Source organism: Rhipicephalus microplus, chromosome 5 (assembly GCF_043290135.1).
Source record: "Rhipicephalus microplus isolate Deutch F79 chromosome 5, USDA_Rmic, whole genome shotgun sequence".
NCBI classification, from domain to species: domain Eukaryota; kingdom Metazoa; phylum Arthropoda; class Arachnida; order Ixodida; family Ixodidae; genus Rhipicephalus; species Rhipicephalus microplus.
In genome coordinates, this window is record NC_134704.1 from 56,400,648 (window position 1) to 56,414,828 (window position 14,181).

Genomic DNA, 14,181 nt, shown 5'->3' on the forward strand with positions numbered 1-14,181 from the left:
TCCACCACCTGAAGCAACAAGAGGGCCAATACGATTTCCGTTAACGTTTCCTTGAATGATTCCTCATTCTGTGATTAACCTGCATGCATTCGAGCTTTCAAGCATAAGACCATGAGTGCAGAACACCAGAAAGCACATAAAACTCACTGCGCAACCTGGTAAGCATAAAATAGCCGTGGGAGAGAACCTGAAAGCGTAACCATACATTATGCTCACCAAGAGGGCCATTCGCGTTCTGCGTATGTACAGGCATTTGTTCTGTGGTAGGACAACACTGATAACACGCTTTAGCGACGACGTTCTGAAACGCAATAATTCTAGATGCCCTGAGACGCGACGAACCATTGATTCGAGCATTTTAGTGCATGTGTGTTTTAAATGCTCCCTCTACGACTAAAACTCTCTTACAATTGTATTCCAGTAAACTTTACCCAATAGTATCGTGTTTATGTTTTTCACGGTGCCACCACTCCTTGCTTTGCAGTTGAAAATTTTTTTTTCTTCAGGAAGAACCCTACAAAACATAGTTTTCAGTCTAACATATGATTGACATCTAACTTTAACCTTTAAAAATACAAACTTTCAAAAAAATTCTCTTCATTAGGAAATTACTAGTCGGCAGTTTCTATGAAATATTCAGTGTAACTACTATGGATGATGAAACGGGTCACACGAAGCCGAGGCCTGTCTTTCCGAAAGAACGTAAGACGCAGGCGAGCGCTACAGTGTCAAAACTTTTTGGGTGCGAAAATGAAAACTTTCCGGTAACGACCGAGCAAAGGAAAAAGAAAGAAAGAAAGAACGGTGCGTCCGAAAAGTACGCCGCGCGCACCTTTGGCGACCCCGCGGGGACCAATGAGAGGGTGCGCGAGGTGCGACGTCAGCGGTCGCGCGGGCGCTGATTGATCAGCCGCGTCGCGCGCGGAGAGAGAGGGCGGCCCGCTATGAATGAGGGAGGTAGGCTGGGGGGGTCCGACCGCCGCCGCCAACACCACCACCACTACCACCACAGCCGCCGTGGCCCGGCGCTCGCTGCACACCAGCACCGGTCTCTCAGAGCGTTTATTTTGTTTCCTCGAGGCACACAGCCAGCCTGACTGGCTGCGTGGTGGTGTGTCGAGATGGTTCGGCATTGGCGACTAAACTAACTCGTTGTCGTGAGCCTCACCGAGCGAACCGTGCTCAGAGCGGTCCTTCTTGGCACCCCGTCCATCCTTGTCGGCTGTCTCAGCAGGTGAGATCGACTGAACAGCGCTCGGGACATAGGACATCTTCGCTGAGCAGCTCCTTCTGTGAAGCCGAGGCCAACGACATTCAAGGAACGTCAACACCACTCATTTCTTTATTTTAAATATCACCACCGAAGGCTCTGATCCACGGCGACTTGCGCGATGAAGCGAAAAGTGACCCGTCCAAGGTCCAGGTTACCCGTCTACCCGGAATTCGCGGAACGCCGACGACTGCAGCGGTGTTGGCGGCACTGTCCCTGACTTCGACGTTCCGGAATTGACGACGAGTTTTGGTGCGCTCGTTTTGTTTTTATTTCATTCCTTAGTGTGGCCTGCTTTTGAAAGTGCACGTGCGTGTGTGTGTGTGTGCGGTGCCGCGCAGCTGTCGAAGTGGCTTGTTTTTCTTTTCCTTCGCGCGTCGCACCGGAGGATGACGTGACGGACATCTGCACGACTTCACATCGTCGACGGGCGCCGTCGGTTCGAGTACCTTTCGACTGACAGTTGCTGATTTCTTTTTCGCGCGCTTGTGGCAACCACTCTGTGGCAGTGTCGATCGCTGACATTCACACCACATCATTTCATCGGCTCTCTGTCGACATTCACGCACACCGGACGCAAGAGGGAATAGACTCAGCCAAAAAAGGAGAGTCGTACTTCATGGTTTGGGGTAAGTCTATACAGATTGTGTCACAGCCGGTTGCGGTCTATGAATGCTTCCTGCATGGCTGGCGTCCTTGAACGAAATGTCCGATTGTGCAAAGCTTGCAGAAGACTACAGGAAGCGGAGAAAAAGAATCTGCCTTTTCATCTGTTTTTTTTAATGTTTGCAAGTTTTTTCGATGCAGGGTGCAAGGAGGAGGCAACCCTTATGAATGGTGTAAATTTCTCGAAGCTGTTTTGAAAGTTATCGTGGTGCTGCGTCGACCGTTGGTCGCAGCCTTTCATCTGATCAAAGAGTGGCTGCAACTAAATTAGCCATGACATAATTTTTTCTCCCAATGACAGCAAAGCAAGCAGCAATAGAGGAACTCACGAAATAACTGGCTGTGGTTATTGTGCCAACAAATAAGCCGTTTACCACAGTACCAGAAACTGCAGGCATATTTGACATCATAAAATTAATTTGCAAGACGTTACGGTTGACTCAAGTAGTTTTTATCACTTTTAAATGCGAACCTTTTTTTAGCGAACTTCGGCGACTTTGAGCGTATCTATCTATCTATCTATCTATCTATCTATCTATCTATCTATCTATCTATCTATCTATCTATCTATCTATCTATCTATCTATCTATCTATCTATCTATCTATCTATCTATCTATCTATCTATCTATCTATCTATCTATCTATCTATCTATCTATCTATCTATCTATCTATCTATCTATCTATCTATCTATCTATCTATCTATCTATCTATCTATCTATCTATCTATCTATCTATCTATCTATCTATCTATCTATCTATCTATCTATCTATCTATCTATCTATCTATCTATCTATCTATCTATCTATCTATCTATCTATCTATCTATCTATCTATCTATCTATCTATCTATCTATCTATCTATCTATCTATCTACCTATCTATCTATCTATCTATCTATCTATCTATCTATCTATCTATCTATCCGCCTACGACTTTTAGCTCTCCTGGCCGTCTTGATAATGGTATCGATAGCAAACTTGCTATGGCATAACATGACTGTATGAAGAACATATTTGACTGTTCATAACATGAAAATTATGATATGTATGTCATGAATGTCATGATTTTTTATTCACACAACTTCCGTATGCTCACCGTATAAGCCATTGTTCAAGACGCAGTCATTGGCTACGCAATGTCACACAGGCTACAAAATGAAAAGTTCGTGAACACTGGGTTTTGCAGTGGTTGAAGGTTTGAAAGTGAGTCCGCTTGCCGAAACGTTGGCTTCAGCGACACCCCATGGTAACACATTTTTTGTCTTCTGATGCTTCCATCTTCCCCCGCAATTCCACCTTTTTTTGACCAGCTACAAAAAATTTTTTGCACAAAATAGGAATCGCAAGGGGCTTATTTCATTGTTAGACACAACAAGCGAAACTAACAAATTTACGCCAAGGGAAGCAGAATGGCCATTACTCCTTGCTTTAGCCTCAGTGTTATGACTGACCTCAACTGAAAGGAATCATTGTCGATTTAAAAGCAGGACAGCTGTACTTCGAAGGTATGGCTTTCGATGCCACCGTCACAGAAGGGCGCTTTTTTTTTTGTCCACGGGTGTACCTTTCAATGTATACGTGATAATCATCAAAACAGTTAAAACAACAAATAATGTTGGCGATTTCCTTGGTGTAACTGGTTGTTGGCTTCGAAACGTTCTCTGTGTGTTTTAAGTCGTAATCATTGTTCGTCACCAACGATGTATTCACTATGAAATAGCACCGCGCGACCTACTCCAACCATTCCACCATTCTTGTTTTTGGGCAAACGACGCTGTGAAATGGGCATCACGCTATACGTTCGGGTGCGAAGTGCTTCAGGGGGCCATGGCGTTCGTCCGTTGTCTTACTTTTGTCACACGTGACGATCTTATACGCTGTCGTTTTCGCTTGGCGTAACACAGGCAAAAGCCACATATATCATAGCCAGTTATGAAATTTCGTGCACGTGGTAGTGCCAAAGAGAAGTCGTCCTTCTCTTGCACTTCGAGCGGCCTAATGGTGATATTAAGCGCTGAAGTTACTACTATTGTTAGAGAACCATGGACGCACAAACCATGTTTAATAACTCAAAAAGAAAGCAAGCGAGAAGTATAAAGAGAGGGGAGAAAGAACGAAAAATGCGAGAGAAACATACATAAAAAGAGAAACCAACAAAAGAGGAAAAGATAGAAAGAAATCGAGGGAGACAAAGAGAAAACCGAAGAGAAACAAAGACGGCTTCCAAGCTGGGCACTTCCTGCAGGCTTGGCGCCACTAGGACGAGGCTGTCTTTTTTTTTTCCTTAAACGAAGGCCAATCGAAACAGTTCGAAGCCACAGCTTGGCCCAAGTACAACTATACGAACTCATACAACGAAGACGCATGCGAGTTGTCAAACTTACAGGGTCGGAGCGGACACGGTTCGGTTTCTTTCTCGCTATAACATACAACGTAATGAAACTGGATTTTCTGGATACAGTCTCGAAAAAGCCCGAGGTACGTGGCGCCGAAAAGCGATCGAAAATTGATGGAGAACGCGAGGCACTCATCGCTTATATGCGCGGTAAAATGGCCACCGTTTCGATCCGAGAGCCCCGCAGCTATGACCATTGATCAACGCGTGGTTATGTCGTGTACACTTGCGGGAACGTTTGTTTGCTTTACTTCGAACGCAAAACATGCCCGCGACGGTTTGGAATTGCTCGTGTGTATATACCCCTTCACCGAGTTCCTTGCACTTTATCTTCGTTCCCTTTGTTGAATCGACACCGCTGTCGGCAAGAAGTGACCTCTTTTTTCTCTCTTTTTATTTTATTTCTGTGGGAAAGATAAGATCTGAGGTTATTAACGACACTCATTCCCGCTGTGGCAATAGAAAGAACTAGGAAAAACAACAAAGTGTGATAACCTCGTTTTATACGCGTCTTACTTTTCGCCGAAAGTGCTGCGCATATGCGATTTAGCGTTGGGAGAAGCTGGGCTATAGAAGATACCTGCAATATGCATCCTTCGTGAGACGGTATTTTGTTTGTGTGGAGATGCCTTTTAATGCATTCAAACTGATTTTCAGCAAGAGATATATGCCGTTGAATATATGATGCGTAAGTTAGTTTTAAATATCCTCGTTTATTCTTCCGCCTTGAACTTACTTTCTTCCCTAGATATACTCCCTAGCCCCGCCGCGGTGGTCTAGTGGCTAAGGTACTCGGCTGCTGACCCGCAGGTCGCGGGTTCAAATCCCGGCTGTGGTGGCCGCATTTCCGATCGGAAATGTTGTAGGCCCGTGTACTCAGATTTGGGTGCACGTTAAAGAACCCCAGGTGGTCAAAATTTCCGGAGCCCTCCACTACGGCGTCTCTCATAATCATATGGTGGTTTTGGGACGTTAAACCCCACAAATCTAGATATACTCTCTAAACTGCTGCACTTGGGTGCATAGTAACATATTAAAAATTGACCAGTTTAAGGAAAGAAAATGGGCGAACCTTGCACTGAACCACACAAGGCTTGAAGCAACGAAACCGGACGATCCTAAGACTAATATGGTTTGTTTTTATAGGCCTTTGCTGGACGATGCCGGTTTTAGGTTGCTTCTATATTGTTGTTAGGCTTTAGCTAGGTGCACATCTTCAATTGCTCCATCGCCATCGGCCACACCATGCTGAATGCGCTGGTTCTCGTCAAATGTTATTCCTCCATTGAAAAGTGAGGGGTGGGGGCGTCATAGAGCGGTAACACATAGAAGTCAACTCCAGTGCTTGTCGAATGGGTGCTGCAGTGCTACTGTTCACTTGCCAGTATGGGGCCAAGCCCCTCAACAAATAGAACGGGGCCGAGCCGCCCCGCCCCCCTGTCTTTAAGCCCTGGCTATAGGTGAAGCTAGGTTGCTGCTACGTTTATACTGAGTGCAGAGTGATTAGAGTTGAACCAGGCACAATCACAGAAATGACACAGTTATTTAAATCTATTAAACGTGCGCTAGAAGCTAGAGTTCACACCTCCATAGATTTACGAGAGCGTTGTCGTTGAACGTATACCATTCGTGGCTTTGTCGTCTTCTCGAAGCTTTTGTTGGCTTCCCCGTTTTCTACAGTATTATTTCGTTGTTACTTACTATGCACTCGACGTCTTCCTCGCAGCCATATGTTGGGGTGTTTCCTCCTGCACCTTTAGCGGGCCATTGGTGAATAGGAGATTTCACTAAATAATGTGGCACACACCCGTCAATGGCAATGATAGTTTTCTGGATCGAATCAGAGATGACCGTTTTGCTAGGCAGCTTGGCTATTAAGAAGGGCCTACTATAGCGTACTTGAGGAGCGTTTCTTACGCGCCACAACAACTCGCACTTCGCTTGATTGCATTTTTGTCGGGAAAAAAATTGTGGGTTGGTCGCTTTCCTATCGGTAATGCTGTGTCACGCTGATAGCGCGCCCACCATTTGTGGGCAAGACCACGGATATTATGTTCAGAAAACGAGCGTCATAAGCGATGATTACAGTTGCAGTTGTAGAAGAACTCCCCAAATATGCATTTCTTTATCTTTATGTGTAAAAAAAAACAAACTCGTAAGATCTCCCGTAGTACCTTGCGATTCGATGTTATGCGAAGCATGCGGAAGGAAGCTGATCGTGTTATAATTTTTTTTCAATTGAGCGACAAGCTATGAAATGGCGCTAAATACGTGTACTAATTTCGTGTGCACAGACATATTTTTAACAGCTGCTAATATCTACAGAACCAGTCGTTTGCACTTGCGCAACGATGTCAACAGGAAAATGAGTATAAACAACATCAGAAGCGATAAGCTGGGAAGTGCTGCTAGTATGTGTCACACGTTTGGGGGAAACGGCTGACGACGAATTTGACAAGATTGGGGCATCATCCATGTCATGACCACCGAGTCACATTCGTCGAATTCTCTTATCCTCCCACACTAATTTTATTTCACCACAATTTAAGGGGATGGCAACAAAAGCACCCATTCACACAGACAGACAGACAGACAGACAGACAGACAGACAGACAGACAGACAGACAGACAGACAGACAGACAGACAGACAGACAGACAGATAGATAGATAGATAGATAGATAGATAGATAGATAGATAGATAGATAGATAGATAGATAGATAGATAGATAGATAGATAGATAGATAGATAGATAGATAGATAGATAGATAGATACTGAAAGTGCCTCCAGCACGCAAAGAAATTATTTGCATTAAAGAAACAACTGAATTTTTCTGTGGTTTAAGTAAACTGAAGTGTACTAGTTTAGTTTGATAAAACCGGATGAAAGTTTACCTGGTATACCTGGTATAAAGTTATTTTCTACAGAGAAAACTTTAGAAACTACAACAGTTATTTACAACCAGTTTTATTTTGAACTAACATTGTTACGAGTTCGAAATCGTGAAAACAGGCGCACAACTGGTTACAGTAATTCGTTAATGGCATTCCTGGAATTGAGTAAACCTCAACTGTTACAGCTAGAACTGAAAGAAGTTTCACTCAGGCTTGCAACATTGAGGCCCACGGGACAGCTTTAAGCTATCAAATAGTAGAGTACCCTGTATTCTAAGTCGTTACCCAAACTTTTTTACCCCCCCCCTCCCCCCGTCTTCTTTTGCATTTCAAATTGCATTGTTCTCAACGTCTTTCTGGTCTCTCCATCTTAATACAGATGCAAGTACATAAAGCTGAACACATGATGAAAATAAGATTGTGATGAATGGCATTGTCCGGCACACATTCATTTGCAGAGCGAGTACCAAAGTACCCCTTCGGGGTCGCTAAGAAAAATATTTATTTATTTATTTATTTATTTATTTGAACATACTGTTAACCCACATTTGTGGAACATTACAGAGAGGGAATACATACAAATGATCATTGGTACGTACAACACTCAAGTAATGTCTACTGTCAACTATAACAACAAAACGATTGATTGATATGTGAGGTTTAAGGTCCCAAAACCACCATATGATAACTATAACAACAAAAAAGACAAAAAAGCATCACTATCAGCCTGACAAAAAGAAAGCAGAACCTCAACGCACCATCAAACGATCTTTAGGTAACATAGTTCTCAAGCAAATGTTCAAAAGCCTCTGCTCCCGGGCGCTTAGCAGTATGTGCAGGTAGTGAATTCCAGTTTTCAATGACATCGGGAAAAAATTGGCAGATCCCACGTACAGTGGGAATCGATATGTGAAGCACGAATGAGAAAGGTTGATATGTCACTTTAAAATTGCACAACGTTACAAGGTGGAGGTAAATGATGCCGTACATGACTTCCGTGTCATGATTATCATGTTTGGATGTATCGTTTACCTTCGTCATCTATTCACGTCACGTGACACCAAATTTAGTATATGTGGAGCTAGTGAAACGGCCGTGAGCAAATTATTAGCGTGATATGTTGTCACGTTCTAACGTGACACGCATGTCAGGATTATCATGTTTGCATCAGTCATATTTCATCATCCGTCGCCGTCACGCAACACCAAATTTGGTTAATGTGGAGCTAGCAAAACGGCCGCCAGCGCATCATGAAGGGCCCATTATACTCCTGTGTATAGCGTTGACGCGCGCGCATGCTGGGCACAGCGACGCTACGTTAGCAAAATGTGAGCACTCAATAGCCTGACGCCAGGCGAGACCGGCGCGACCAGCATCCGTCGGCGCGGCACGATGACAACCGGTGCGTAATGCGACATGCTGCATTTCATGCCGATGCGTTACCCGGACAACACTGCGTCTCCCTCTTTTCGTGACGGAGGGACGCCGGACGCGCTGAAACGCGCATGCGTCAAAGCAACGCAGCGTGGAGCGCGCCTGCGAGTAGGCAGGACTGGCGTCTGGCGTGGCAACGCCGGCGTGACACAACGAAATGAATGTCGGCGAGCACGCGCAGCGCGTCACGTCAAAATGTACTAGCACCTTGACTGTGGCATGTAGTCATGTTCTCACATGACACGCATCTCATGATTATTATTTTTGCACCAGTCACATACCTTCGTCATCCATTGGCGTCCCGTAATACCAAATTTGGCATGTGTGAATCAAGCGAAACGGCCGCAAGCACATCGTGTGACATGCAGTCATGCTGTTACATGACACGCATGTCGTGATTATCATGTTTGGATGTGTCATTTACCTATGTCGTCCGTTCGCCTCACGTAATACCGAGTTTGGTACGTGTGAAGCTAGAGAAATGGCCGCGAGCGCATCATGAGCGTAGCATGTAGTCATGTTGTTACATGGCCCGCATTTCATGTTTATCATGTTTGCACCAGTGTCATGGCTCTATCATCCATTGACGTTACGTTATACCAAATTTGGCATATGTGAAGCTAGCAAAACGGCCACGAGCGTACCAACAGTGTGGCATGTGGTCATGTTATTTCATGACACGCATGTTAGGATTATCATGTTTGAATGTGTCATTTGCCTATGTTGTCCGTTCACGTTGCGTAATACCGAGTTTGGTACATGTGAAGCTATCGAAATGGCCGCGTGTGCATGATGAGCGTAGCATGTAGTCATGTTTTTACATCCCACGCATCTCATGTTTATCATTGTTTGCACCAGTATCATACCTTCGTTTTCCATTGACGTCCCGTAATACCAAATTTGGTATAAGTGAAGCTAGCAAAACGGCCTCCAGCGCATGATGAGCGTGGTATGTAGTCATGTTGTTACATGACACACACGCATCTCATGATTATCATGTCAGCACCAGTCGCATACCTTCGTAATCCATTCACGAACTGTAGTACTAAGTTTGGTATATGTGACGCTTGCGAAACAGCCGCGAACGCATCATGAGTGTGGCATGTAGTCATGTTGTTACATGACACGCATGTTTTGATTTTAATGTTAGGGTCTCTCGCTTGTGTTCGCCATGCAATCATGTCACAAAATACCAGTTTTTCAACATGCCATGTGAACGAAACCACCGCATGAGCTGCAGGACTACGAAATGTAAAACATGAGATTCATGACATTCATGTCATGATTTTCATGTTATGACTAGTAAAATATCTTCGTAATACAGTCATGTTATGCCATACCAAGTTTGCTGTCAATACTTTTATTGAAACGGCCAGGAAAGCTAAAAGTCGTAGGCGGCTAGATAGATAGATAGATAGATAGATAGATAGATAGATAGATAGATAGATAGATAGATAGATAGATAGATAGATAGATAGATAGATAGATAGATAGATAGATAGATAGATAGATAGATAGATAGATAGATAGATAGATAGATAGATAGATATAGAGACGCTCAAAATCGCCGAAGTTCGCTAAGAAATGCTTTGCATTTAAAAACGAATACCGAAAGACGTTTGTGCCTGGGACATATGCTCTAATAACTGCACTGTGGTTTTTTCTTCTGCTAATTCTACCAGGTTCTCGTATACACATCTTTCAAATAATTGTGTGTTATCAAGTGCGCTGAGAAAAAAAACAATGAAAAACTAGTAATTTACAAAAAAAAATAATCTTGTCTTCCTTACACATAAAGCGGTGGAGAAAGGGTAAGCTACACTGAACGAAATAAAGTACATCGATATAAATGACATCAAATTTAGAGGTTGTTATTGTTTTGTATATGAATAAACGTCACACCACACGGCGTTTATATTCAAATTAAAAAATGCTTTTTTTATCATCCAGTTAGTTATTCGATTATAAAGTCAGTGATCACGTCACAGCATTTGCGTTTGTTGCTTTTATCACTGATCAAATATTCGACCCCATACGTACCTAATTGTGGAACCGAGAATTCACTCCTTTGACGGATGAATTGGATGTCAGACAAAAATAGCAATGAACAGGTGGTAAAGTGATTGTAGATTCATGGTAGTAGAATGAAAATACACCACAATGGCTCCGAGAGAGGTTAAAAAGGATGGATGTGCATGAAAGTGCTGTTATGAACTTCTTTCTCTTTGTTGTTTATTAAAATTCAGCAGATTCCATGTACCTTGGAAATGGATGTAATGCGAAGCATGCGAAAGGCATAGAAATTGTAGGGATTTCATGTAATGAGACATTGTAGAGTGGTTGCAAAAAGCTGTAGAGAAACTAAATGCTCAGAGTTAACACAGCTTAGTGCATGGCATTGATTTGAAATCTTTCAGACGGCAACGTTTAATAGAATGACCACAAGCTGCGGGTGAAACCGGTAATTTTGCTCAAGTGCGATAAGCAAACAGTTAAGTATCGACAGTTATCTGATTTGGCTGTCATGTAAGGTTAAAAATTAACGGCAAATCTTTAGGTGCAGTGAAATCAACATCAATCCTACGATGCTAAAGGTACCTCTCAAGGGGACTATCTGCTTATTTTGTTTTGCTTATTAGCGTTTTCTGTTTGCTTAACAGCTTTCTTTAATTTGCTTATTCAGAAGCTGCCCTCAGACTTAGCGTGGTTTCAAAGCAGCACAAGAGGTGCATCACACGTAAACAAACAAGTATATTTTACGCGTAAAGTGTTACAGGGTTTTCGGGAAGGGTCACTCATCCCAGGGCGGACTCTTTCATTAGCGAAAAAACTAGGCCCATTGTGACCAAGGATAAATCGCAAAGCACTGAAACTGCTCAAGCAATTATTTAAAAAGATAAGCATTTGCCATGAGTGCTAAGTGAACTACATTGAAAGTGGGCATTGTGTCTTAGTGCAGGCAGCGTTTAAACGAGAAATTTTGATCTCGCCAAGTGCGAGACTCATATTACATGTTACCTTTTTCGTTCCTAAATCCTTTTTTAATCTTGCAAGCAAGTGTACAATTGTAGCCGTCGCCAACAACTCTTTGATATATACTTTAGCCAGAAAGTGTTTAATGCCGGAGCCTGCCATGGCTTAGCTGACGTACTTTCATCCTGAATATAACAATGGTAAAATGTATACTAACGGATGACAAAGAAAAAAAATAGGAAAAAGTTTCATCGCAAATTTCCTGGGAATCGGACCGACAACCTCTCGCTCCACGATGTTGTATACTGGGTGCTGTATACCCTCTGCGCCACCGACGCACACTTACGAGGCTCCACAAACGCGCTTAATATCTCTCACACATTTTTTTTTTCTCACACGGTGCTTTTGGTTTGCGAGGTGGTGTAGCCGTCGGTGAGAGCTGAAGCCGTACTTCGTGACGCCAATGAGCACCGATAGGGAGCGATTCCTCGACAACGCAGCTTGGGCTCTTTGGGGCCAGTGCGATCAGCGTTCCTTCGCTGGCACCGAGGATGCACCCTTGAGTTCAGTTACGTGCGTTGCCTTTCAAGTCGTGTTATGGTGTCCCGCTTCTCGTCAAAGTAGTGCAGCCTCCACATACACCAACGGAGTTTCTTCGCCACCTGCTGCTTCGTGTATGCTATAGAACTGACTAATGGAACTGCTACAGTAGGCGCCGCGGCAAGGCAATGATTTCGACGGGCGAATGCGCCATGGCGGAGTAAGACCACGGTATAAAAAAAAAAAAACTTAAATGAGAAGCATTTTGGCGTACTGCAAGCACTTTTGGTGTCTGTCTGAGCTTCTATGATATCTCTATAGCCGCTTAGGTCTGATTGGTCTGGTGATCGCCCCCTTCACCGCCTTAGCGAAAACTAAAATTAGTATGGGAGGGTAAGATGGTTTGACGAATATGACACGCAGGCCAACACATCAATAATGTTCCAATCCCGTCGCGTACGTCGTCAAACACCTCCCGTCAGAAAGCCGCACGTAACCGTGGGTGTGTGTGTGCCGCTGGTATGCGGGTATGTGCCACAGGTGATTGACACCCCCGTATTCTAGAACGTCCCTTCACTCAACGCTTCACCTTCACTTGAGAGAGCCAACGGGAGTGCTGTCTCTAGGCAAGCCACTGCATACAAGCGATAATCTCTTGCGATTCTTGAGTAGTCCAGCGTCAATTTCAGCCGAGCAGCGGTGCAGTGCTCAACTCTGTCAAGTGAAGGGTTAAATTCGAGTCGAGAAGCGTTTGTGAATACGGGGGTCATTATCTACCCAGGAACGACGAGAAAACACATGGTCAATTTTAACACGTGATATTTAAGAAAAACATGACATCGGCAGCGTTGACCCGACGAATGCAAAAGATGAATGTCAAGGTCCAAGCTGGAATCGAACCGAAGCATTCTGCGTAGCAATCAACTATTATACCACTGATCCGGGCCCAGTCTCAAAACTGCTTTTCAAATAGACCTTAATGTTCGTGAAACGTCAGTGTTGGTTGCAGTGCTGGCTCTCTGATTACATAACGCTTACATATGTGCTCTTTTGATAGAGCCGTCATGTCGGGTTGACGTCAATTGTAGTTAGGTGCCATCTGCTGAAGTTCTTTATGTAGCAGTGTCTAGGGCTACTATCCTCGCAAGCACCAGCGCTTCATGTCAGCTTATCGCTTCCAGTGTTGCTTATACTGTTATTCTTGTTGATATCTTTGCGCAAGTGCAAACAACTGGTTATATTTACAACTCTCCAACACATGTCTGTGCGTGCAACACTTATACATATATTTAGCGTCATTTGATGACGTGTCGCTCAAAACAAAATTACAACATGGTCACCTTCCCTATGCATGCTTCGCATAACATCGATTCACAAGGTACATGGGATCGTCCAAATTTTTTTTATACACCGTAAGCGAAACATGCAAGCGGAACTAATTCACGCGATCACGCCGTTGAAGCCACAAACTTGTGCCTCCCGTGTTGCTGAAGCGAAGTGTAGTATAATGTATGCACGAGCACAAGAGCAGGTAACCCTATTACTGTAGGGCGCCCACCTTGTCGTTTCTCTCCTTAAGTGACGACACTTTGAAGGAGTGCATATTGAGTACTAGTGTTTATTATGAGGTTGTCAATGCCATAGCATCTTACCATATAAGTATGTGGACCATATAAGTATGTGGAGTTTAACGTCCCAAAAGCACCATATGATTATGAGAGACGCCGTAGTGGAGGGCTCCGAAAATTTCGACCACCTGGGGTTCTTTAACGTGCACCCAAATCTGAGCACACGGGCCTACAACATTTCCGCCTCCATCGGAAATGCAGCCGCCGCGGGCGGACCATATATTCTCTCCAGGTATATATAAAAAGATTATCTACCACAATGATTAGACCAGGATGATGGGTGTTATTTATCGGGCTGGAGATGTGCCAGTGGGCGTCCACGTGGGTTGCCAAACACCAAGAAAAGCTCTCATAAACCAGTGCACCATGTACAATG

At 43.9% G+C, this 14,181-nt stretch overlaps 1 protein-coding gene across 2 annotated transcripts in view; it reads left to right on the forward strand.

The window, feature by feature from the left end:
• Positions 1-1,006: 1,006 nt before the first annotated feature.
• Positions 1,007-14,181, forward strand: part of LOC119174516 (protein Wnt-5b) — an 83,011-nt gene continuing 69,836 nt past the window's right edge. For both annotated transcript variants that reach the window (XM_075895505.1, XM_037425455.2), the window contains exon 1: positions 1,007-1,899. In XM_075895505.1, coding sequence (XP_075751620.1) covers positions 1,890-1,899 — 10 coding nt within the window. In that variant the 5' untranslated portion in view covers positions 1,007-1,889. The remainder of the gene's footprint in view (positions 1,900-14,181) is intronic.